The 27,097-nt window shown below is 43.5% G+C and overlaps 1 protein-coding gene across 6 annotated transcripts in view; it reads left to right on the top strand.

The window, feature by feature from the left end:
* Positions 1-27,097, top strand: part of Asph (aspartate-beta-hydroxylase) — a 212,587-nt gene that overhangs the window by 176,953 nt on the left and 8,537 nt on the right. For all 6 annotated transcript variants that reach the window (XM_006237861.5, XM_006237862.5, XM_006237859.5 and 3 more), the window contains 3 exons: positions 7,093-7,228; positions 14,110-14,201; positions 14,539-14,672. In XM_006237861.5, the coding sequence (XP_006237923.1) occupies positions 7,093-7,228; positions 14,110-14,201; positions 14,539-14,672 (362 nt within the window). The remainder of the gene's footprint in view (positions 1-7,092; positions 7,229-14,109; positions 14,202-14,538; positions 14,673-27,097) is intronic.

The following is a 27,097-nucleotide window of genomic DNA, read 5'->3' as shown; positions in this document are numbered from 1 at the left end:
GTCTAGGCTTTGACCAAGGTTAAGCATGCCCTCGATAATTTTAGACATGTAGTTTACCAGTGGTATGTTCTCTCAAGAGCAGTAGTCTAGGAGTAATGGGCTTCCTGGTACCAGACCCAGGTCAAGCCAGGTCACGGAGCCCAGACAACAGCTGCTGTGAAAAGCCCCATGCAGGTGGCTTTTGTCATCATTACCTTGGAAAAGGAGAAACAAATTCTATGAGGGTTTTTTTTTTCTTTTTTATGAAATGTAGAATTCGTCACCCAAAATACCTGGGGACAGAAATGTTTCAGAGTTGCCTTTTAAGGGCTATTATAAAGAGATGTCTTGGGGATAGAAGTTGCGAGGAGCACAAAGTTCATTTCTCTTTCAAATGCACTTTGTAGCCATAGGCTGAAAGTAACTTTATACACTACTTTGCATAATTTTGCGCACGAAACAAAGTTTTGTATGTTATTTTCTAGCTGTCACTGTTCGTAAAGCTCCTGGATTTGAAGTGTTCGGCTTTTTAGGTGTTTGGAGTAGGCACACTCAATCTGTGGCATCAAGAGATTGTATAGGAACTTTTTTTCAGAGGCAATAAAGAATATGGTTTCATGCATTAGAAAACTAAGCCACCAAGGGGGGCAGGATGTCTACCAGCTAGGCAGGCAATGAAGTATGATCCTATAACTCAAGCAGGAGTGATACTTCACTGTCATAATATTATAAAATCTGAATGTGAATTTACCCAGATTGTGATAGATTTGTGAAGTCAATGATCACCAAGAGAGAAAAGAGAAAGCCATCAAATTTTAAGTTGCTAACCATCCCTCATAGGTGAGTGATAGTGTCTATAATTCATAGTCAAGAATAGTAATACACAGATCTTATTTAGATAAAAGGAGGCAAAGAAGCATTTAAAAGAATGAGCTGTGAGGGGGGTTAGTGTTAGAGAAGAGTGGATAGAGAACACTGTGTTCATTGTAGGATGTGTTGTAATGGTTAGCTATTAAACAAACACAGAATTTTTTTTTCATTAAGAGAAAAGTTAGTAAAGAGACTAATGAAACTGAGTTTGGTTTTAGTTTGTCTCCAAAGAGTGATTTTTTTTTTCGAGGAGGGAGACAGTCCAAGGAATATAACCCATGGTTTCTGCCACTAAGATGTCACCCAGCTTTTAAAAACAAGACTTTGCAGAAGTCAGTTTTGAAGGGCTGTATAGAAAAGGGCTTGGAAACAATTGGATGTTGGAAAAGCCTGTCAGGTCAGTGCAGTAGGCAGAGGGGCAGATGAGGAAGCCACTTTAACAGGCCAGAGCTTTGATGGAGGCAAAGCTGGCACACTCTATCCGAAGTGCCTGGATTCGAAGTCTGTTTGTAGAGAATGAGAGAGAGGAACACAGCTGAGGTTCACTCAACAGGCAAGTGTAGGCCAAGCGTTTATGAGTCCCTGGAGCTCTATAATGGCAGACCTCTGGGTTCAAAAATCCATGTAGCCGCCAGAAGCAACATGCATCTAAAGGCACCGACTTCCTAGAAACTGGCCTCTGTCTGGTCTTATCAAATGGATGAATTAAGGACCAAAGGGATCATAGTTCAAATGAAGCTTTGAAAAATGTGTCAATTTGCTCATTCTGCATCCGAGTTTCTGCTACCATTTTTAAAAAGGCATTCGATGCATCTCAGACAACTGTGGAGAAGGTGCTTGTTGTTTCTGTTACCCTCTTACTTTCAGGTCCCCCACACAGACAGACAGACAGACAGACTCTGTTGGAGTCTGGATGCTGTGTCCCTGCCATGTCCTTGTGTTGAATCCCTGAGTCCCATGATGAAGGCATTCAGATGTGGGACTTTTGAGAGGAGACTGGATCACAAAGCTAGGCACTTAGGACGCTCATGCCTTGCTCTGTACCATCATTGTGAGTTGTTAGGGAAAAGCACCAGTGTGAGTACACTATAGCTGTCTTCAGACACACCACAGGGCGGCATTGGATCTGCATCACATATGGTTTTGAGCCACTGTGTGGTTGCTGGGAATTGAATTCAGGACCTATGGAAGAACAGTCAGTACGCTTAACCGCTGAGCCATCTCTCCAGCAAGGGAAGAGAACCAACATGAAATAGCTCTTCGAAAGACACCAAAGCTTCCAATTTCTTGATCTGGGTCATGAGAAATAAAATACTAGATTTCTGTTATTCATAAGCCACTCAGCTATGGACCATACCAGCTAAGCGTGCGCGTGCGTGCGCGCGCGCGCACACACACACACACACACACTGTAATTAGGTTTGAAATTTATATACCTTATTTTTTTACCATATAGTTAAAAAATATTTCCAGGTCCTTCCCATACTTCTCCCTAAAGCCCTATTATATCATTCCAAAGATGAGATCTCCCAGAGTCGTCAATGTGGTTAAAAGATCTTGCCATCGAAAGTTACAGGGTTGTGCTTGGTGTGAACCTGCGTTTCCCGTTGTGTGCACCAGGCTTCCTGGTGTCATATTATGGTTCGCTCAGTTCTGACCATCGTCCTAGGTGGGAGCTACCTTTGAGTTGCTCTCCTTGGATGATGCAGAACAGGCTCTCTGAGCACAGGGCGTATCTTCTGACAGGCACTTGAACATGCCTGTGTGAACTACTGTGCATGGACGCCTGGGAGAGCCCCAATTTGTGAGAACTCTGGGGGCAATCACACTATGCCCACCACAGTTTATAGTCTGTGGACCAAGGTGTGCCCCTCTTTCTTTCCATGGGTGCCTTAGGAACAGTTGAGGAGGAGACGGAAGAGTGGCTTTCTGTTGCTAGCTCTGCTGGCCGTAGGCCTGTGGGCTGTGGGCTTAATAACCACTCCAAGAGTCATTTTGTGTTTCCTGAGGAGAAATGCTATACCCTAGAGCAACAGTAGAGGTCCTTCCCGCCATTCATTTCTATGACAGAGCATTGAAGTCAAAAGAGAAACAGAGCACGTTGATGTTTTACTACGGACATAAGTAGAAATCTCTGTAGCTCTTGGCTAGTCATAGTAGTGTACAAAGGACACAACCGAAAGAATATGCTTACGTTTAGAACGGGATTTATTAGAAGACCAGAGCCTGGTTAGTTTCAAAGAGACCGTCTGAGAGCCGGAGGGCCGAGAAAAGCAATAGCTACTGCTCAGGGCTAGGAACTGGAAAACCAGGAAGATAGAGCTGTGGTGGGAGGCTGTGAGTCTAAGTCCCATGGCAGGTTGCTAGGGAAATAAAGTCAAAGGCTGGAGTCTGATTTCCTCTGATAGTGTGGTAGAAGAAAGTCTCAATAAAGGGAGGGGTAGTTTCAGAAAGAAAGATAGGAAGGAAGGAAACAAGGAAGGAAGGAAGGTAGGAAGGTAGGTAGAGAAGGGAGGGGGTCTATCATATACCAGCTTCCTCCCTGTGATGCTTCTAGCTCCATCCAGGCTCCCAGATGATTGGATGATTCCACCCATGTTCAGAGAGCATCTTCCCTCCCCACTTCTCCACCCCTCATGCCTCACATTTCTGGAATCATCTACACAGATACCCCTAGGGCTCTGCTATATTAGTTTTCTGGGCATCTCGCAGTCCACTAAAGTTGACAACCAAGATCAACCAGGGCAAGTAAGATGGGGAACATGTGTGGCATTTTAGCCCATGTGTTTAGAGTCAGGTAATGGGACCCCTCTACCTTCTGGGCTTTCAGCTGTCGCCCAGCTCAGCTGACACATACAAGGTATTTGTGCTTTAAAAACAAAATCCAGGTAGGCTATAAGACTCAGCACATAAAGGAGATTACTGCCAAGCCTACTACTTGAATTTTATTTCCAAGACCCAGATGATAGGAGAGAATGACTCCTTCAAATCATCTTCTTACCTTCTAATGTGCACTGTGACACATATGTGCCCCCTACACCAGCAAAAGTAATTAATTGATTGATTAATTAAATTAATTAAACAGACACACAAGGGGAGAGAGAGAGAGAGAGAGAGAGAGAGAGAGAGAGAGAGAGAGAGAGAGAGAAGAAAAATTATTACTACCATGGAAAAGTACCTTGGCAACACTTCCGGGAGGCTGCGGGTGAAGGGTGCAGGACTGACATTTTATATAAAAAGACAGCCTGTTCTTAAGTAGAAAATTTAAATTATATTGAGTGATGCAATCACTTTAACATTTTCTCCTAGGACTTTGTGCCCTATTTTAGTAACAAAAAAGATCAGCTGTTCTCAACTATGCCCTTAAAATCAGCTTTCAAAAGAAATGAGGGATTTCTAAAAGACTGGGGGCGGGGGGAAGGAAATGTTTGCCCTTATAAGGCACCGATAACCTCATTAGGAAAGTGATTTCATGTGTTGGAGAGGTAATTCTCTCCTTGTCTGTGTGACAGACTCACAAGCGTCTGACAGGTTTACCTAGCAACTTGACCAAGCTACAATGGCACGGAGTTCTGTGACAGTTTAGAAGCATTCATGATGAACAGACTGTAAAGTCCTGGGGTGCGCTTTTTTCCTCTTTCTCATAATCTTGAAACTTTAACGAAATCATCCAATCCTCTAACCAGGGACCCAGGACAGCAAAGACTTTTGAGCCTCTTTTTATTGGAATGTGCTCTTGACCTTACTCACTATAAACTGCTGGCTTGGGATGAGTAAACAGAGTCCGTGGTTGTTGGACTGTGTTGAGTGAGGAGCAGTGATTGGCAGCCCTCCACACAGGAGGAGGAAGCACATGGGTTGGTTGCAAGGAAGGCGATGATGGGTTTCACAGAGACAAAATAACTCAAAATCCCATGCCCTGCAATATTTTAAGAGATCCTGTGCTTTCACGTGATACAGAAAGATGTCCCCTGGTTTTAAAAGCAAGGGTGACAAATCTTGCCTTATAAGACAGAACCTCAATTGGCCTTACATGTGATTCCAGAATTGGGGAGCAGTCTGCGTCTAATTTCTCAGGATTCTTTACCCTGGGAGCAGATTGTATTTATAACCAGAGAAAACGAAGTGAATTGAGAGAGAGAGAGAGAGAGAGAGAGAGAGAGAGAGAGAGAGAGAGAGAGAGAGTGTAAGCCAGTCAAAGAAGCCATGTTGGTTGCGGCTGGGGCTTGTCCTATTTGACCTTGGTTTAACGGTTGGCATCTGGCGATTGGCTGAGATTCACCTACTTGATCCCAGAGTAGGTTACAACCCGGATACATATCAAGCCTAAGTGTATTTCCCTCTATATGGGGAAATCCTTGAGGTAATGTGAAATTATGTATAAGGTAGCAGCTTCATGCTGGGATGGTATAGTCCCCACGAAAATCTGAAAATGTCTGCTTTTTGGAGTCTGCTACCTGTGCAGCCATTCTGATTTAATCAGATTTTTTTCCCTACATTAAATCATAAGTCCATGGACTATAGGTTGGTCAAAATAAAACAACAGCAGAAACACTTTCATTCTATGGTCTGCCTCTTTTTACCCCAAGCTGTTCACAAGGCAGCTCACTTCAGAAAGTACTCACTGTTTCCACGCTGTGCATTAAAATGGTGCTACTGGCTGTTACTTCCGGTGTCCCCCCCCCCTTCTACTAAGCCTCCCACAGCTTGCTGTGCCTGCTCCCTGATTTGTCTTGAAATCCAGGCGGTGTGGTTCTGCCCTGTTCCGGGTTCCCGTGTTGTTCCATTCACTTTTCCTGGAGCACGGAACAATGGGGTTTCCACTCCCAAACCCCAGTTTCACTCTGTACCTCCTTCATGCTCTGTAGACTCACCCCTTTCTGCTTCTACCCATTGCTCCCACAGCCTTCCTGCCCCTGAGGGACACCACAGTGTGATGGGGATGAGAGCCAGCAGCAGCAGTCACTCAGTTTGCCCACAGCAAGCCATGGCTAAGGCTAAAACAGTCTTATAAGCAAGTCAAGGACATGTTTGTTTGACTGAATTCCAAACCTTTTTTCCTTTTGTTATTAACTTTATAATGTATCCTGCTCCCGTGGCGGGTTTCCCAAAACCATTGAAAGTTTAACTACTGCTCATCTTGTTGGAATGGTGTCACCGTGGGGAACACTACTGAAATTAAATCCATGATCTGCTTTCCAGTGTGGGTGCGGGAGTCACATGGAACTCGGTCATTGCACCGTCAGCAAGACCGCTGTTGTTGTTAGATTGCATGGGGGAGGGAGGAGCAAGAGATGGAGGAGAGGAAGGGCGAGAAAGGGAAAGAGACAGAGAGACAGACAGACAAAGAAAGGAAGGGGTGAGAATAAAGGGAGAATCTTAAAGCTTATCATAATACAAGTAATTATAGCAAGGAAAGTTTTCATAGTGTATAAGAATAAGTTTTTTTTTTCATTTTATTTTGTGTGTGCATGTTCCCTGCTTGAATGTATGTACACCACATGTCTGCCTGATGCCCATGGGCTGGGGTTTGGAGTGGGGAATGGGAAAATCCTGGAACTGGAGTTAAAGACAGTTGTGAGCCACCCTATGGGTTCAAGGAATCAAAGCCTGGTCCTGTGCAAGATAGCTAGCCAGAACTCTCCACCAATAATAAGCTGCCTTCCGATCTGAATTTTCTCCCTCCCTCCCTCCATTCCTCCCTCCTTCCCTTCATCCTTCCCTGGCCCCTTTCTCTTTGAGAAGAGGTTCCAACGAAACTAAAATAAGAATCTAAATGCAAGCAAGAATTTTCTGTTTTTATTTGATTTTTCATTTTTGCTTTTAGTCAAGATGGGTTTTTTTTGTCTGTCTGTTTGTTTATTGGTTATTTTATTTATTTATATTTCAAATGTTGTTCCCCTGCCTGGTCTCCCTTCCATAAAACACCCATTCCATCCCCCTCACGTTTGTCTATATTAGGGTGCTTCTCTACCCACTCCCGCCCCACTGCCCTTCCATTCCCCTACACTAGGCATCAAGCCTCCACAGGACCAAGGGCCTCCCCTCCCATTGATGCCATGAAAGGCCAACCTCTGCTACGTATGTAGCTGGAGCCATGGGTCCATTCATGTGTACTCTTTGGTTGGTGGTTTAGTTCTTTCTCTCTTAAACAAACAAAGCAACCGAAAGTCACTGGGAGACCTGTGAGATGTTCTGTAGGACATTCTTTTCTTCTCGGTGAAACTAAAATCTTCTTTGAAGTCTTTAGAGAGAAACTGGAAGTTAATCCGAGACGAAGGCCTCATGGTGATGGATAAAGCCAAGGGTCTCTTCCTGCCTGAGGATGAAAACCTCCGGGAGAAGGGCGACTGGAGCCAGTTCACACTATGGCAGCAAGGTGAGCTTTGGCTTCTAGATTACCTTCCTCGTGCCAGAGGATGAGCCAGTGGTCTACTGACAGCTGCCTGTGACTATGATACACCCTCACTGTCTCTCAACATGTGTGCATCTGTTCGTTTGTGTACATATATGTATATGGATAAGTATGTAAGTGCTTTTGATTAAAGAGTGCGCTATCCACTGTACCCAACGGTGAATGAGAGCCCAGCCCGTGTCTATCACTATGTCAGAAGGGAGTGTCTCTGAACTGTGTCCACTGCTGTAAAAATGAAGGTGATGCTGAGGAAAAAGTGACACGAGTGTGGGTGGGAGCCACTGCACCGGATACCGTTGTTGGTATATTATTTTATGTTATGACTGTTTTCTAACTCCCCATTCATAAGTTCCTTTTTGTTGTTCTTTATGTTGATATTCAGTTGTTCTGGGAAACATTTTGGCTGAAATGCCTGAGTGCATTTGTTACATTATTAATATAAGCATTTAAAGTTAATTAATGGATATGTGACTTCAGATGCTTAATCTATACTGTGTGTGGTTTTTTTCACTTGAGTTTTAAAAGAGACCGAATTTATGTCTTGATTTCCATTTTGAATCAAAATAATCTTATGTGTGTGTGTGTGTGTGTGTGTATGTGTGTGTGTGTGTGTGTGTGAAGAGAAAGAGAGTGTGTGTGTTTTGCAGGATTTAAACGGAGAACTTCACTCTATTAGGCAAATGATGAAATACCAAGTTCCATCCCCAGCTCTTGTATTCCTTCTCGAATAATGGACTTTTTTTCTTTTAATTATATTTTTATTATTTAAAACAAATTTTAAGTTTAAAGTATTTTGGTGCTTTCCCCCTCCCTACCCACCCAACTTTTTAAGTTCTTTCTTAGAAAACAAATGAAAAAAAAACCCAAACCAACAAAACTCCCAAAGCAAGAGAACAAGATAAAATAATGCCCCTCCTTCAGCAACCACAAACTACAACCACATAAAAGCGCACATGCACACGCACACGCACACGCACACGCACACGCACACACACCAAAAAAACAAGCAAAAACAAGAAGAAGAAAAACTGTGGAGTCTATTACGGGCTGGTCAACCACTCCTCAACATGAGCCCGGCCCTGGAGTGATTGATGTAGCCAGCGTCACTTTCTTGGGAAAAAATGAGTTTCCCTGTCCCAGCAGGTATAAATGATAGTTCAGTTGCTAACCTTTACCCATGTGGCTAGGTATTTATTCTTTCATTTATTCATTCCACCTTATAAAAATACAACGAACTACATATAATAAGATAAAAGAGAAATAATCACATCAAAGTTGAACAAGGCAACCCAACAGGGGTTTAAGAAAAAGAGAGAGCCCAAGAGAAGGCACGAGAGTCAGAGACTCGCTCATTTGCATATTCAGGAATCTCCTTAAAAACACTCAAAGTTCTGGAAACCATAATGTAAACACAGAGGACCTGGTGCAGGCCTATGCTGGCCCCATGCATGCTGCTTCTGTCTATGCGAGTTCGTATAAGTCTTGCTCATATTGATTTAGGGAGCCTTGTGGTGTCCACCATCCATTCTGTTTCTTACATTCTCTCTGCTTCCTCTTTCACTGGGTTCTCTGAGTAGTGAGAAAAGAGATTTGATGGAGACATTCCACTTAGTGCCGAGTGTTCCAAGGTCTCTCCCTCTGCGGGGTCTGTCTATGGGTCTACGTATTCGTTCCTGTCTTCTGAAGAATGAAGCTTATCTGATGGTGGCTAAACAAGGCACTGGTCTACGAATATAGCAGAGTATCGTTATGAGTCATGTTATTGCTACACTTTTTTTCTTTAGACCAGTCTTACTTGGCCTCTACTCTAGGTCCCTGAGTTATCTAGTCTCAGGTTCTTGGTCACCCAGGAAGCATTGAGTATGGATTTAATCTTGCAGCGTGGACCTTGAGTCGAATCAGACATTGGTTGGTTACCCCCTTATGCTTTGTGCCATCACTGCACTAGCACAGCGTGCAAGCAGGACACCATTGCAGGTAAAGGGCTCATGGTTGATGTGTTGTTTACGTTTTTATTCCCATAACCTGGAGAGTACCTTCCTGTGCCAAAGATACTAGCACACAGGGGTGAAGGCTCTACGTAGGCACCGGTTCAGTATCTCATGTTCAATAGATTGTATAGGAGTTACTTCAGGAATGGGGTCTTGCTGTCCATGTGTGGAAAGCAATCTATAGTCTTGATAACAGCCTGGGTTGTCTGAAGATTCCTGTGGGGCCCCTTTGGCCAGTAATTCCATTAGATGTAACCTAATTATGGTTACAAGAAGCTTCATTTGGTGACCAGAGATGGCCAGTTGGAACTCCATCTCCCCATTACTTGTATATATTTTAGGATGTTCTGCTATATCAGATTTCCATACCACCCCTCAGTGCCCTTCAGTCTTAGCTGCTGCTCCATGTATTCCGTCCCACAAACCCCTGTTGATCCTTCCATCCACCCTCCCCCAATTCATCCATATGTATTTATTCCATTTCTCTTTCATCAACAGATCTATCTGTTCTCTCTAGTCCCTTACTTACCCTCTGTGGTCTATGGCTTGTAGTTTGGTAATCATTGATGTAACACCAGATAGAATACAGTACTCAAATAATAACATTCTGTCTTTCTTGGTCTAAGAGACTTCACTCAAAAATGCATTTGTTTATTTGTTTATCTGTTTTGTTTTGTTTTTTTTGTCCCATCAATTTGCCTGCAAATTTCATGAGACCATTTTTTAACAGCTAAATGATTCTCCACTGTGTAAATGTCCATTTTCCTTATCCATTCTTCCACTGAGGGGCCTCTGGGTTGTTTACAGTTTCTGGCTTTTATGACTAGATCAGTAATGAGCATGGTTGAGCAAGGATCTCTGTGGTAGGACACTTTGTGTATATATCCAAGAGTGGTATAGCTGGAATTTGAGGTTAATTGATTCCCATCTTCCTGTGGAACTGCCACAGTGATTTCCATAGTGGCTGTACAAGTTTAAAGTCCCACCAGCAATATATGAGTGTTCCCCTTACTCCACATCCTCTCCAGCATGAGCTGTCACCTCTTTTGATTGAAGCCATTATAACAGGAGTTAGATAGAATCTCAAAGTAGTTTTGATTTGCATTTCCCTGGTGGCAAAGGATGTTGAACATTCCTTTAAATGTTTCTCAACCATTTGAGATTCCTCTGTTGAGAATTCTCTGTTTAGATATGTACCCCATTTTATAATTGGGTTGTTTTCTTGATACTAGTTGCTTGAGTTCTTTCTGTATTTTGGATATTAGCCCTGTACCAGGTGTATAGTTGGTTAAAAATCTCTCCCCATTCTACAGGCTGCCATTTTGTCCAAATGGTGATGTGGTTCAGCAGTTAAAGGCTAGACTCAAAACCAAAAATATAAGAATAATCAACTTTTTAGCATTGAAAACATATATTTTCCTCACAAATGACTTTGTAAATGCTACCTTCGGGACTAGGGGCCTGAGTCAGTGTTAGAGCTCTAGCCTGGGTTGTATGAGACCCTGTGCTTGCTTGCCAAAACTCTAACAAGTTACTATGTGTCTATCTTAAACATGTGCCTTGCTCACAAATTAAACAAATATTGCCAACCATGACTAAAGTACGAAGGACACATCTTTATTCTAGAGCCTAGGGGAAATGGTGCTAACACAACCCTCCTTCACTTCAGGATAACTAAAGCTTTAAGTCCTTCTGTGAAATCTGCTTGTGGTGCAAGAGGTAATGGGATTGGAAACTGTATGTTAAATCATAGGTTGGAAACGACAAGCTCAGTGTACACTGTTGTGCTGAACAGCCACAATTATCGGTCAGAGTTGTCATGCAGAACGAAATTTCCCTTTTCTGTAGAGTCTTGAATATTAAGAGGAGTATACTCCAGTCTCTAGCTCCATGAATATTACCTGAAAAACCACATTCAAGTGATGTATTATTCTTTTATATCTGCATTGCATTTGTTAGATCTCTTGCCTGAGCCATTCTCGAAAAGAAACCAAGTTTGCTGCTTGTTGAGAATTAACTTTGGTGACAAATAATAAAAACACAAACAATTCCACTATGCTACCAATGCCGGGCATTCCTTACTCAATTACACACTCAACGGAATGCCTCCTGCCTTGTAACCTGTAATGTAACAAAATGAAGAAGTGTTCTTTAAGCATAAGATTTGGAAATCATGGTCCTCGTTTACAGTCCTGAATATATCCTCTCTTGATCTCTCCTGTGGGCATGTCCTGAATCTCCTTGAAAAGAGTAATGAAAACAGTTATGTTGAGTATGGTGTACTTCCCACTGCCGGGGAATACTGGGAAGAAGAGTATTGAATATATGCCAGTGATTCTACAGTGCTGTGTAATGGGAACTCATTAGTAAAGGGCAACAAAGAGGCAGTCTTGAGACCTGGGTTAGTCAATGTTCTCTAGGAAAAAAAAAGAACTTATAGAATGAGTCTCTCAGGATGTAGTCCAGCTAATACAACAACAGCTGCCTATGAAAAGAACATCCAAGAATGCAATAGTCGTTCAGTCTGTGAGACTGGCTGTCTCAGCTGGTCTTTGGTATAATCTGGAATCCTAAAGAGGTAGGCTCTAATGCCAGTGAAGAAATGGACTTGCTAGTGAGGGCAAGAGCAAGAAGGTGAAGAGAGAAATTGCCTTCTTCTAAGTCCTTTAAATAGGCTTCCGGCAGAAGTGTGGCCCAGATTAAAGGTGTGTCTTCCCATCTCAAAAAAATCTGGATTAAAGATGTGACCTCCCCACCTCAAAGATCTATATTAGAAGTGGCCCCTTCCTACTTCAAATGATCTAATTAAGCAAAAATTCCCTCACAGATGGGACCATCACAAGGCCTATCTAAAAGCCTAGATGTCAGATCCATGACAACTGCATTGTAATTGTCAACTCTGCTCTTCCCTTACTGTGTTCCCCTCTGTGTGTCAGTTTGTCCTTGTTTAATAAGACCTGAGTGGCTTCCTTCATACAGGGAACATCAGACATCACTCTAAGCATCTGACTGCAGTGAGCACTGGGGGAATTTTGTATTTAGCAGAGCTTTCCGATCACATGTGGATTCTTAAAACAATGGGTTGCAAGCCATGGATGTGGAACCACTACTGCACAACCTTCTCCTGAGGGAGACTCTGTACCTTCTGACTACATGAGATATACGAGCTGAATCCATGATGCTTGAGACCAGGAATAGTTAAGTTTCCAAGTTTTTCTGACCTGGGAATAAGGACACGGACTCTGCCAGTTGAGTGTTTATGATCAAAGCATGGTCTAGACCTGAGGTCATTCAAACACTATACCCAGGAAGCTTGGTTAGTTTCAGGTTGTGGATATGTAGATTAGGGATCGTCCCTTTTTATGTACCTAGAGGTTAAAACCCAGACCTCACCAGAGGAAGTCCTGGATAGGATTGATTTGGTGGTCTTGGCTCAACTGACCAATCAGGTATTATACAAGCTCAGGCCTTAACCAATGTGCAGAGGGAAACCCAGCAGCCCTGGTGTCTTTTCAAGCTACCAGACTTCACCTAGCTTCAGTTTGAGCAGCATGGGTCATAGCTGAAGGTTCTGTGCCAGCCCTTCCAAAACCTTGCTCATAGATGCCCTGGTTTTAAAGTCCATTATGATGGCTTATATATTTGTATGCTATTCTTGCAAGCTGGCATACATTGTTCGGCTCACTGGGACACAATTTTACTAAGTAAAAAGAGCACATAGCAATGTACTCGATTAAGAAGCAGAAAGTTCCCCTGCAAAGAGCTAACAACACTGTAGAAGCTCTTTCCTAAGTTCAGGGGTCCACTTGACTGGAGCAGAAGTCACGGTGTGGTGTCTCTTAGAACTAATTTCATTCTCAGCATAAGATTATCTTAGTGTACATGAGCATTAAAGCCAAACTCTTCTTTAGATGTAATTTATTTTATAGAAATTTTTAATAGAAAAACAAAAATGTGTTCTTTAAAAACCAAAACAAAACCAAGTCTTGTTTTCCTCCTCCATGAAAGCTGGTGACACTGCATACATTCTGAGCACATCTTCCCAAGACGAGTGTGGAGAAATTTTACATGGTCCAAGTCACAGAATCTGTTCTTGATACAATTACTCATAATTTTTTTTTTGCTTAAAGATCCTGATGTTCTTCATTTAAATGTCATTTTAGCAACACATAAAGATTCTTAATATATTGAGACATACACTAAATTCCAACTCAAAAGTGTTTTGCTATCTTGTAGAACTGCATTTTAGGTTAGGCATAGAGTATAAAGTATTTTCCTTTCTTAGAGGTTGCATTAATTTCCAGTGTGTACTATAACACATTAACAGAAACTAGTGACTTGAAGGCATGGCTCGGGAGTCTTCAGTGGGTTTCACTCACTAAATCCAAGTCATTATCCTTCAACAGACTTCAGGTTCTAGTATCCGCCCATGGCTTTTGTGTCTGCCCATGGCTTTTGTGTCTTTGTCTATCTCTAAAACGAGCAATGGCTGGTCAGTCTTCTTAGAATCTGGATTATAGACTCTTCTCTCACATGTTTGCACATGTAAGGGCCCTATAATGACATTGGCCTCTTACTGTTTTTCTCTTGGCCTTTACATTCTGACAGCCAAGGTGATCATACAAGTACATGTGGCTCAAATGGGATGAGATAAATTTTTACTACAGTTTGGTTTTGTGGTGTGTGTGTGTATGTATGTGTGTTTCAGCAGAGTCTCATTATGTGATCAGGTTAGTCTTGAACTCCTAGGCTCAAATCATCCTCCTAGTTAACTTCCAGAGTAGCCGAGACCACAGGTGCACCATGATAACTGTGATTTGCTTCTCTCAATACTTGTATCATGTTTCTTTCTAGGAAGGAAAAATGAGAATGCCTGTAAAGGAGCTCCTAAGACCTGTACTTTACTAGAAAAGTTTTCCGAGACAACAGGATGCAGAAGAGGACAGGTACTAAGGGTATTCTCAGAGATGGGAAGAAGACAGTGTGTTGACCTTTACAAAAAGCACAATTATTTCCCTTGGCACACTGGATGTCTCTTTTCCCATTCACTTTTTAATGAGACATAATTTCATATGGTGGATGTCAAGATTTGAAGGTGGGAAATGTTGAGTATTATGTCACTGTGGGGAAACAAGAGAGCTTGTTTTTTGGCTCCCTCACAGAGAAATAAGATATGAATCTAAGTTCCAAGGGTTATAAAGGCTCTCATATGAGTTGATACTGATTCTGCTGCTTCTTCTCACTTTGATAAATGTCTACATGGGTGTTATACTTTCTGTACAGATCAAATATTCCATCATGCACCCTGGAACTCATGTGTGGCCACACACAGGACCCACAAACTGCAGGCTCCGAATGCATCTAGGGTTGGTGATTCCCAAGGAAGGCTGCAAGATCAGGTGTGCCAATGAGACCAGGTATGTTTCCTTTGTCACTTTCTTTTTTACAGGTTGCTCAACAACAGATGTTCCCTACAGAAAGTCTGTGGTTGATGGAATCATGTCCCTTCCTTGGTGGCTGCAGTATATAGGAATGAAGTCATTTGCATCCAGGTTTGAGTGTGTGACCTTCTTTGTGCTTCCTGGGTACAGAGATGTCATTCATATTCAGGGCAGGTCTGCCTTTTACCCCCAGAGCACTCATCTGCCTGCCCAGCTCCCTTGTTTCTTCAAAGTGGACAGCCTTGCATTCAGGGTCAATCGCTTGCCTTAAGCTCCCCACGTTCTGCATTGTGCTTAAGGTGCCACAGCTTGGGTTATGCATATGTATAGGAAGTCTTTCTCCTCAGAGACGTCACCCAGTAGGCATTTGCATTTTGCTCTAAAGGCAACAGCGTGGTTCTGTGAGTGACTGCCACTTACGGAACCATTTCGGTCACTCTGTGACTTTGGCTAGTCACTTTATCTCCTTAAATCTCAGCTTCCTGCTTATAAATTTTGGCAGCAATCCTGACTCTTCAGAGCTGTATAATGGTGAAGTGAACAAGGCGGTGGTAAATGTTAGGACTCACATCTCGCTTTCTCCTCTTCTAATCACAGCAGCTGATTCACCCTTCTTGTGAACAAGGCATATTTTCTTAAGCCACACTTGAACAAGTCTCATAAGCTGTAGCTTTTGTGAGGAGTTACCTAGACAGCTGCTTTAATTGATTCAAAGTATACTAATTACTAGGATCCAATTTCACTTCACAAAAATAAGACCTACCATTTGCTGTCTTAAGTCACATGCACAGGGTGGTCTCAGTAGTTCTGGCCAGGTATCATTGTTGTTAATGTCTGTTAGCCTGCTGATCATGCTGAATGGAAGCTCCTAGAGAGGAGAAATCAGGAAGTTACCTTCTTCTCCAGCCCTTATTGTCTGTCTATGGTAGGGGACAGAATGGAAGACGAGACAACTGTTATGGGACATACGATGTTGGGCCACATGGGGCTCTCCTCTCCTCTCCCAGACACACAAGATCAGGAAGATTTTAGGAGAACTGGTACTACATGCGCCCAAGGGGAACACAGGTCAAAGGTTACACATGGGTTACTTGCTCCTAAGGTTTGGGAATCTTGGGTAATGTGTTATCGTTGTTGTTGTTGTCACCGTCCTCCTCCTCCTCCTCCTCCTCCTCCTCCTCTTCCTCCTCCTCCCCCTCCCCCTCCCCCTCCCCCTCCTCCTCCCCCTCCTCCCCCTCCCCCTCCCCCTCCTTTCAGTTTGCTTGCTTATTTGTTTTTAGACAAGAGGAATATAGATATTTAAAGCTGAGAGGAAAACTTTCTGAAACATCTATAAAAATAAAGATGCTAAATCTGAGAAACACTATTGACTCAGCAGCCTAGAGTAGAGAGCACATGAGGAGGAAGGTAGGGGAGTGAGTGTGGCCAAGGCCAGTCCATAGGAAGGAAGCTTCTGACACCAAACTGATGGCTCAGTTCAGTCAGTGAAGAGATGAGAGCACCCTCAGTAACGGACACAGTGAAATGTTCCAGAGTGAAGAAGAGTAAACACTGGGTGCTGGAAAGAAATGGAGAATAAAGAAGCAAGAGATATGAGAGGGTAGACTCAGGAACCCTCAGAGTGTGGTAACCAAAGCAGTCCAAAATGGCTCTCCATGTTCAGTCTTCAGCAGGAAGGTGCTGGTGCTTGGAAACATTGGCAACTGGAAATGTATGAGGCAAGTTAATGGAAAGGAAAAGGAATTTAGTGTTTGTACCTATTTTATTTACATTGCTATCAAAGACCTGGCTAGAGCTAAAATAAAGTTGAATATGGGGATTTGAGAGTCGAGCTTGGTAGGAGATCTGAGGGGCAGCTTGACCAATAACTGAGTTGTGACAGTTATGGGGAGGCGGTGTTGCAGGAAGCAGAGATGGGTGCCAGCACAAGGAATGGATAGAATCTTTTAGTTCTCCTTTCTGAATATCAAAGAGTGTATGGAACTTGTCTGATGGCTTTCAGTCATTCCCATGCATGTTTTGTCTCTTATTCACTCCTTCTTTTCTCCCTCCAGACCTTCCTCCTCCTTCCCTCCCTCTTTTCCTTCCTTCCTGCCCTCCTTCCTACTTCTTATCCATTCAGCTTATAGCTACTTGGAACCAAACTACTCAATTAAGCTCCCCTTTAGGCATAGGTAGGAAAGTGTGGAACTGACCCTTGACTTCAGGGACCTGAGGAGGAAGGAGACAGCTCAGCTTGAAGGATGACCATGGCAAGCAGACAGGCAGGCAGGCAGGCAGGCAGGTAGGGGAGTGGGTGGGTAGAGCCATAGATGTAACCACAAAGTCTCTGAGAGTACAGAACATTAGGTAACTGTTTCAGTTAGAATGTTATTACTGTAAAGAGACACCATAACCACAGCAACTCTTTTTTTTTTTCCGGAGCTGGGAACCAAACTCAGGGCCTTGCGTTTGCTAGGCAAGCGCTCTACCACTGAGCTAAATCCCGAACCCCTCACAGCAACTCTTAGAAAAGAAAACGTTTCATTGGGGCTGGCTTATTGTCCATTATCATCATGGTGGGAAACGTGGTGCTGGAAGAGTTGGGACTTCTATATCTTGACCCAAAGGCATCCAGAAGGAGGGTCTCTTCCATACTGGGCAGACCTTGGGCATTAGGAGACCTCAAAGCCCACCCACACAGTGACATACTTCCTTGAACAAGGCCACACCTGTTCCAACAAGGCCACACCTCCTAATAGTGCCACTTCCCTTGGACCAAGCATATTCAAACCACCACAGTGGCCTTACCTGGAATTGTCCATTTGGATGTTCCTTTGCATCCAATACTCCAGTCTCTCATGGCCACACTTGAGGATGCCAGCCACTGCTATGAAACTTAAACCACCCCTAGAATAGCAGTTCTCACCAGACAGAGGTCACACCGCTTACCTAGAGGACTCTCGATAGGCTATTGTCTTGCCAACTATCAGTTTCTGCTGAGCTAACATACACTCTAGTTCGTGTGACCCTGAAGAGCTACTAAAAACAGTAATTTGCAGGTGGTCTATTTTGCAAATTCACAGTCATTTTCAAAAAGCGCTCATCACCCATTTGCCTATTACCAGGCTCTGAGTTGATTCTGCAGAGGAGCTGGGAGCATGGAGAGTCTGACTCCTCACCGTGGCTGTCTGTCAGCAGTCCCTCTCCATCCCTACTGTCAGGAGTGCTCTAGTCTGAGGTGCATTCTCATCCTGAATCCTTAACTCAGTGGTACTTTGAACAAGTTTAGTATTTCCTTGACAGAATACTGCTTTTCATACGAGAAATGGGTTGGTTTAGCTAGGTTCTACGTACTGCTTAAAGTGCAAATACCAAGGAAACTGAAGAGTGCACAGTCTGGAAAGATTTAGAATACCAAGGCTTTCAGACAAAATCTGGAGGCCTCGTTCTGTGATCCACTGTACAAGAACCGAGTGTCAAAATAAGCAGGCCAGGAAAGAAGTCGAGCATCCTTGTGCTGGGTGGCAGGCAGTGGTTGTTCAGAGCCTGACACCTGGCGGGCTGGAAGAGCAGGTTACCCACGGCCATGTTTTTTTTTGCTGTAGTTCTCAGATCTTGATAATCAGATTTCTGCTGCCCTAGAATCATGGGGTTCCTGCCAGGTTATGAGTCCTTTAAATACCCCACCACTGCAACACAAAACACATTTTTTCCCCTGACAGTGAGCTTGCATGATATTTAGCCTCTATATCTTAAAATACCACTTCAGGCTTACAAATGGCTTCTGATTGCAAGATCAGATTGTGTGTCCCTTGGAAGTAATTTATAAGACACAGAGAAATACGACATAAAGGATTGCCTTTGATCCTGTTACTCAGGGGTATTATCCAGATGCTTCTCAGTGCTGCCACCAGTCTGTTATTAATGCCAGTAACACAGCAGTGACACAGCCAGTTCTAAGCACGTCAGGTACAACATCATTCTCAACAGTAATCGCAGATATCCAGGCTTATTAAACCCCTGCGTTACAACTCGGAAGACTTAACTATAAAAACAGACTGCAAATTGGTACTAGTTTCTTTGGGAATTTATAAATGGCCAGATGCTAGATGATATAAGACAACAGGAATTCACTCTGCTGGAGTGTGAGAGCCCGGCGTTTGCAGGACTCGCTCCTTCTGAGGGCTTAAAGAAACCATTCGCTCCTCTCCTCATCCTGGGGCTGCTTTCTTAGATTTGGTGTTCCTTGGCTAATAGATACTGCAAGCTCTGCCCCTACCTGCTTCCTGTATCTTCTTGTTTATTCTTTGACATGGACACTGTTGGATTTAGGGACCCTAATATTGTTTAGGGCTGACATTGTTTCAAAAGCATGAACTTGACATCTGCATGGATCTCTATTTCAGAACAACTTTCTGGCAGATGTGGGTTTTTTATATTAACAGGTAGTCCGAAGTAGGCTCAATCCGAGGTATTGTGACTTGAACTATATATTCCTAGGCCCAACCTAGGAATTACTGAGACATGTGAGGTGGACCCATGTCGCTGGGCAAGCATTTAGCACTGGCAAAGCACTGTTAAAATACGTTAGCATTAATATTAATGATACATTCACTAAGTTGTTACTGTAAACATTCCTAGTGTCCACTTAGCTGTAAATAAACAAAGATGATGGGGAAGGACCATGTGATACCCTGCCTGCCATGGCTGTCTTCAGCATAAGGATTGTCATATAACCAGCAGGGAGAACTTGTACCAGCACCATCTGTCTGCAACAGTATTTAGATACCTTCAAAAAGCTAAGTGCTGATCACAGCTGATTAACTCAGCCCCTTGAAGGTTAAACTTTGTACTACCATGACCATTCAGACCACTGAAGGGAGCTCTTCCCTGACTGTGTAGCAGCGAGACAGCACTGACTGGTGAGCAGAGGCAAGGGTGTGATTGGTCCAAACCTAAGCAAGGCTCTTGGGTTAATAAAACTTAACTGGAATACACGCCTCTGTGCTCACCCAGGATCGTAGCACCAAGTCCATTAAAGAGTACCCTTTCCTGGCCTACACTTAGTAATGTATGCTGAGCTAGTAGCACGACTAGAAACAACAGAAGACAGCAGACACTGGGCAGTGGCAGTGATTGCCGGGGACAAGCCAGGTTGGGGAAGGTCCAGCGAGCCAAATCTCAGGCCTCTGAAGCTGACGGACAGTTCAAAGTTAGCCAGGACAGCAAAGAGAAAGGTGGCTAAAGCAGGGTAGTAGAGAGATAGCAAGAGAGGGTGGAGAACTAACAAATGCGGAAGGACCAGATGCTTCAAGGAGCTAGGACAGAGGACCTTCAGGCCTCTGTCACCAGAGAGCTAAGTGTGTAAGACCAAGGGTCTCTGATCCCAGCTATGACACTGGCCAGTGTTAAGGGCGACTGTCAAGGCCTGAAGAATGGAGATATACTAGATCAGTCCAGAGGCTGCAGCAGCAGCTGCAAACAAGGGCTCGGGGATCCTGGGTTCCTAGACCTGCCTAAAAGCCCCACCAGACCCAGGACAAGGAGTCCTGATCCTAGGGGCCTGCAACATGAGGAGGTAGCACTAATTCTTCTTCCTCCTGCTTGCTGCTGCTTCTCACCACTGCCAACCATGGGGTGAAATGAGCCACCAAAGCCAGCACTTGAAGAACTCCATTGTCTGCTCACATTGTGTATCCGGACAGCTAACCAGACCCTCAGGCAGTAGTTGGCAATACTGCTCTGTATAGCTACATCAATTATTTTTCAGGAATATGCCCAACAGACTTTCTTTCAGGTAATCGGATGGAGGCATTTTCTCAATCAAGGTTCTTCTTCCCAGAAAACTCTAGCTCAGTAGTGGCTCTCGGCCCTCTTAATGCTGTGACCCTTTGATGCAATTGTCTTGTTGTGGTAATTTACAACCATAAAATTATTTTTGTTGCTACCTCATAATTGTAATTCTGCTAGTGGTATGAATCATAATTCAAATATCTGTGTTTTCTGATCATCTCACGTGACCACTATCCACAGGTTGAAAACTGCTGGGCTACTCAAGGTAATAATTTCAAATGATAGAAGCTAGGGAGTCTGAGATCATCTGTGGCAGGTCCTATTTTAAGGCTGTAAGTTAGCTCATTAGCAACTTTGGTCCAAAGCTGAATAAACTTGAACTGGTAGATAAGCGTGCTACCAGCAAGGGACATTGGTTACAACTCTAAGGAGTGGCTTTGGGAATTATCCCATATTTCTAAGAGGCCATTTCAAACTACACTGGAACTGTGCTAAGAGCATATGAGCTCATAACTCTCTTGCAGACCAGCACATCCCTTCTTGAAACCTGAAGCAGCACTGACCTTAGTCAGAAGAGCACAAGCTGGCATTAGTGACCAATGAGAGGCGAACGGGCATGTAGCTATCCACGTTGTCAATACACTGCTGTCCAAAGAAACAGTATGTTTTATAAGATGTGTCTTTCTGAATCTCCCAAGGCTTCAAGGTTATGTAGACGTCATGCCAAAAGAAGTACATTAAGAGGAAAATTAATTTTTAATCTGCCACACACGTTCACAGTACTTCTTGATCTTGCTTTGTTTCTGGCAGGTATCTGCGATGTCTTAAGTCTCACAATGTTCACATTAGAAGAGCTGTGAATTTTAAATCATTTGCAAATAAATATTTTTGCCCACTTTCTTTTCTCCCTGCCAGAATCACAGATCTGTCCCAAAACCTTAGTTTCTGTTCCACTTGCACTGCAATGAGACTTTACTCCTGTGGCCAGCAGAGCTCGCCCCCCTGGGGCCACACGAGAATGCATGTAACCAGTAGGACGTTTTTCCTGAGCTTTGCTTGCTGTTAAATAATAGCATTCTGTGTCTAAGCCACTCGGTGAGTTAAAGACACCAGTATAGTGCGTGTGACCCTGTTGATTCAGCACAGACTATACCTACAGTTCTTACTACACTCAGCCAGGTAGAATGCACACATGCATGCAGCTACCCTCCACAGGAAACTGCAGTACCTGTGGAGAAAATGGATTGTGTAAGCGTTTGATTGTTGAAAGAATTGTCGGGAAGTTGAAAATCATTTTCCTGTAGTAGTAGTAAATGATGCGGAAGCTGCTGGGGTCAGCCTCCAAAAGCTTCACAAACCGCAGCCTTTCTAATAAGATTTGAGACGTGACTATGTGTGGAAGACACATCCCAGGGTCTTTAGGTCTTAGCATCGTGTGTTTTCATAAAAGCAGGTTACAAACACTGAACTAACACCACCCGAGTTCAAGTCCTTGCTTTCTTAGTTGGTGTGACCGCAGACAACTTGGCAACCTCATTGCTTTAGCCACTGCCATGCTGCTCTGAGATGACACCGTGACCGAGACAACTCTCGGAAAAGAATTTAATTGGGCTTTTTCCTACAGGTTCAGAGGTTTAGTTCATTATCGTCATGGTAAGGAATATGGCAGCTGTAGGCAGGTACTGGAGCATTAGCTGAGAGCTACATCCTGATTTGGAGGGAGGGAGGGAGGGAGGGAGGGAGGGAGGGAGGGAGGGAGGGAGGGAGGGAGGAGGGGAGGGGAGGGAGGGAGAGAGGGAGGGAGGGAGAGAGACTGAGACTAGGCTGGCATAAGCTTTTGAAACCTCAGAGTCTACCCCTAGTGACACACTTTTTCCAGCAAGGCCACACCCTACCCTAACAAGGTCACACCTCCTAATCCTTCTCAAATATTGACACTTTCTCATGATTAAACATTCAAATAAGCCAATGGGGGCCATTCCTATTCAAACCACTACATTCATTAACCCTGACTTTCCTCGTCTGTTAAATGGGAATAATAAATGCCTGTGTATTCGTAGTCTCAGTATTAAAGTCATCCATAGGGATGAATGCACTCAATGCACTGAGAGCTCATGGACTCTGTACATTTGAGTCATTGCTACCCTTGCGTCTAGCTGCTGCGGAAGGGGTTCATCTGTCCTGTAGATTCGAGGGAGTGAGCCCAACACTCCTGTAACATTGGTGATGGTTCTTGTCACCTAGAGTACAAACTCGGGGGTTTTAAGGAGTCAGGAAATGATGAAGGAGCACCTGGAGAGTGTGTTGGCCCATGGCTGATGAAGGCATGGCACACTTGGGAAGTGGGATTTGAGGGAGTAGGCAAGAGTGGTTTTTCCCGAGGTCTGCCTGTTGCAGAACAGTAACATTTATATCTAAGTAAGTTTCCAAGTTAAAGACATCAGTATAGCATGTGTGGCCCTGCTGGTTTAGCATGGCTCTCTTCCCAACTTGTGTTTCTCACCCTTCTCCTGGACCAGCCCTGATACCAGAGATTGGGTTCAGGGCTGTCGTCTCATCCTGTGTCTCTGTTCTGTTTCGAGATGCAATAAAGCATTGGCCATAATCAACTCAGGAGGTTTGTTTTGTCCCATTCTTTGCAGTCTATTGTCTAAGATTAATGTCAAGGCAGGAACTGAAGAAGAGGCTTTGAGGGAGAGTTTCTTTCATGCTTCTTCAGTCTCCATGGCTTGCTCAGCTTGCTGTCATATACAGCCCAGGTATCAGCCGAGGCCTAACATCACCAACAGTGGGCTGGGCTTTCCAGATCAACAGGGAATGGCCCCAAAGACCTGCCTACAGGCCAAACTAACTAAGAACAATGGCTCAATTGGCATTCCCTCTTCCTGGGTAACTCCAGTTGGTGTCATTGATATACACTAACCAGCACAGGCCCGAGAACTTTCCTTTCCTGTTACATCCCCTTACAGTGTTCTTACCTGTACATCCATGGCCCCTCTGCTATGCATAGCCTAGAACCAAGAGAAGGAAGGTAGAAATGGCAAGGAGAGGCACAGAGGAGGGCACAGGGCTAATCGATGTGACCAGGCGAGGAATTCCTCTGGTAGGCCAGCTGGAGGGCACACCTATGAGGGACTGAGGGAAGAGGCGACAAGGCTCAGGGTGCCAGGGAGCAAATGGTTTAATCCTAATTGGAAGAGCGGTTCTCTGTGAAGTCAGGCCATTTTCAATGTACTCACATTTGAACAAACTAACAGATACCACCCATGTCTTAGATGAAAGTTTGCTTTCTGTACCTTTGAAAGAATGAACCAAGAGTTTAAGAGTTTTCACTCGGGGCTGGGGATTTAGCTCAGTGGTAGAGCGCTTACCTAGGAAGCGCAAGGCCCTGGGTTCGGTCCCCAGCTCCGAAAAAAGAACCAAAAAAAAAAAAAAAAAAAAAAAGAGTTTTCACTCAAAGAATTAAGAGAATGTTAGGGCTGAAAGGAGAACATGAGTCCATCTTATCCGTTTTCAAACATAATGCCAATGGATACATGAAAGACTTTGCTGTGGTCAGAGCTGGTCAGCAGCCATTGAAGCAAGAACAGAAGCACCCTGGCTTCCAAAACAATGAGTGGGTGGGTGGCTATCTGTCGGTGTGTATTTTGAGGAGAAGGGGACAGAGAGCTTTCACATCATCGAAAGCCTATGCCAGAATTTCCATACTAGGAGATTGTGGTAGATAAGAATGTATAAGGGTGGGGTTGGGGATTTAGCTCAGTGGTAGAGCGCCTGCCTAGCAACCACAAGGCCTTGGGTTCGGTCCCCAGCTCTGAAAAAAAGAAAAAAGAAAAAGAAAAAAAAAAAGAATGTATAAGGGTTGGACTGGGTTTTATTGTTTCTGGGCTCTGAACCCCCTTTTCCTGTGCCACTCAGCCAGACTAAATGCCTTGTAGGTCACCCCATAATGGCATCCGCAGACACTAAGACTCTCCCTCGGGCCATGATCCTGAGCTACAAGCTGTAAGAGCAGACCTAAGGGATTTCCACAGCTTCTACAGAACCAGCCTGTGTTGGCTGTGGAGCCAAGGGAACTGGGCTTGTCTTCATGAAGTTCCTTTGGATAAAAATTACAACCATGCATGACTTTCACCCATTTGAAAACCTTCTCGCAAAGCTCGCTGGTGTTTTTATCTGTAGAAGTTTTAGGTGGAAGACTTTAAGCATGCAGTGCCAGCAGCAGCCTTATTAATATTGGTGGTAATTGTATGACAAAATTATAGCTATTAAGTATTCCATGCCACCATTATCATTAGTTATGATTATAATAATTTGAGAAGTTGAAGGATTATGCAATATTACATTACCTCGTTACTGGATATTCTTGCATCTTTTGGCATACGAGGCAAAAGGCCTTCCTCTCTCAGTGGCCAGATATTTGAACAGTAAGCAGCATATTTATCCAGCCACTACCACTTCCAGCCCTGTATCATGACCCCTCACAGCTCCAAGAGACTGCCTCCCAAGGCCACCCTGAAAAGCTTTGCCACTCTGTTAGCTGTCTGTATCATAATTCGCTCATAACCTGGCCATAATTGTTAGAGCTTTTCTTGAAAAGCAAGTGTTCTGGAAACTATTCTTGTGCCACTGATTCTTTTTTTTTTTTCATTCCAAAGAGATCTGCAGACCTTAGGCAACTGCATGCCCCATCTCTTTGTAATGTGAAACATTGTTCTCTCCCAGGCTGGTAATATCTGTCCAGGTTAACCCTGTGTCAGCTCAGGTTGAGACATGGCTTGGATAATGCCCTATTGTGTGTTGCTTTGCCTCTTTGGGATAATTGAAGCTGAAGTTTTACTTATCCTGCATCTGAACACTAATGAAAAGACAGAGGACTGTGTTTTTAAGGAAAGGATCTCAACTAAGTAATTGCCACTGCAGTGTTCTACGGAAACAGAAAATTCAAGGGCATACTTACTTGTTGATACAGAGTCTAATTGGATAGCCCAGGCTAGCCTCGTACTCACCATATAGACCGTTTGAACTCATGATCATGCTTCCTCAAGCCCTGCATAGTGTTTTAAAGACTTACAAAACTCCATCACGGGCTGATGGATCAGCGAGTAAAGGTGCCTGCCTCCAAGTCCAACAACCTTAGCTCAGCCCCAGAGATGTATGCACGTGATGGAAGGCCACCATCCTCTGCATCACTATCACCTCACAGACAGCGGAGAAATGCTCACAAGCCCATGCAGGCATGCACATGCACACACATGTCATATGTCAATAAAATGTTTTAAAGTGAATTTTGTTTAAAAAATATTTAGTACACAATCCATGGGAATGTCTTCCAGCTTTTAGGTCTATTTTTTTTAATTGGTTAAGTATTGGTCCTGTCAACCTTTCCACTTTGCAAGACCATAGCGTTACCTATACAGTTTATGCTCAAGAACCATGTGTGTCCAAGTTATTAAACACACACACACACACACACACACACACACACACAATGTTTTGAGTAAGTTGAAGATTTTTGTGTTAGTCTATACTCATAACTATCCTGGGACATATGTGACCACATCTGATACACATTTGACTTAGAATACTAGAAAATCCATGAACAGTAGTTCTGAAGTCTTCTATGTAGAAGTCAGAATGCTCCATGGCAATCAGTCTTCCAAGCTCTTATGAAATATAAGTTAATCGTTGGAATGATTATGTTTTTTAAACATTCCTACATCTTTGGCTTCATTACACCAATCAAAATATCCTGGAAAATGTCCCTTTATGCAGTGAAGATTTTTGTATTTTATTTGAATTACATGTAGACTTTTAAATAGCTTGCAGATTCTCTGGTTGCTCAAATAACTTCAAGAGCCATTTGTCATTGGTATCCAAGATATATTTTCAGTCTTCACAAATTAAATCAGATTTCATAAGGAGTGATGTCAAGTATATTCTTGGTAATCTATTGTCTTCTCTGTGTCTCTTGTTTTCCTCCCATGGCTGTTTCATAATTTTCACTATGAAGTTGAATGCCTACCATATCCTCTTACCAAGTCTGAGGGTGGAGAACACGTGTCTGGATGTACCCCAATGCTTAGTGTAATAACAGCTCTGCCTGCAGCATTTCAACCTTACGGTTGTGAAGAAATGAAACCCATTTGCTAGAAACTGAACTTGTAATTTTTGCTTTTATTCTGGGTCAGCAATATGTGCTAACACCTTCTAGAGATGCTGGAACTCAGCAGCCCAGTTTCAATCAGCCACTCCATCACTTGGACAACCAACCAAGATGCTACCAGGGGCTATGTTGCTGGAATGTGTTGGATATCGGTTTCTGATAAGTAATGCTAGCAATTTCACACATTACTGTTCAGTAGGCTTTGCATTCGATGACCTTGCCCAGCTCTAGGCCAATGTGAACATGCAGAGCATGTATACCATAGGTTAGATTGGCATGTTCAGTCTGGACAGTGTATTGTATACATTCAGCAATGCATGGGATTTTCGATTCGTGATGGATTTATCAGATCATAAATCATCCTTAATAAAGAGGCATCAGTAACTTGCCCCAGATCACACAAGTGACAAATGCCAGAACCAAAAGGTTTTATTCTGCTCCCTTCAAAGGCCATAGTGTC

The sequence above is a fragment of the Rattus norvegicus genome, chromosome 5 (genome assembly GCF_036323735.1).
Source record: "Rattus norvegicus strain BN/NHsdMcwi chromosome 5, GRCr8, whole genome shotgun sequence".
Taxonomy (NCBI): domain Eukaryota; kingdom Metazoa; phylum Chordata; class Mammalia; order Rodentia; family Muridae; genus Rattus; species Rattus norvegicus.
The sequence above is the reverse complement of the archived record's forward strand: the minus strand, read 5'-3'. Positions and strand labels throughout refer to the sequence as shown.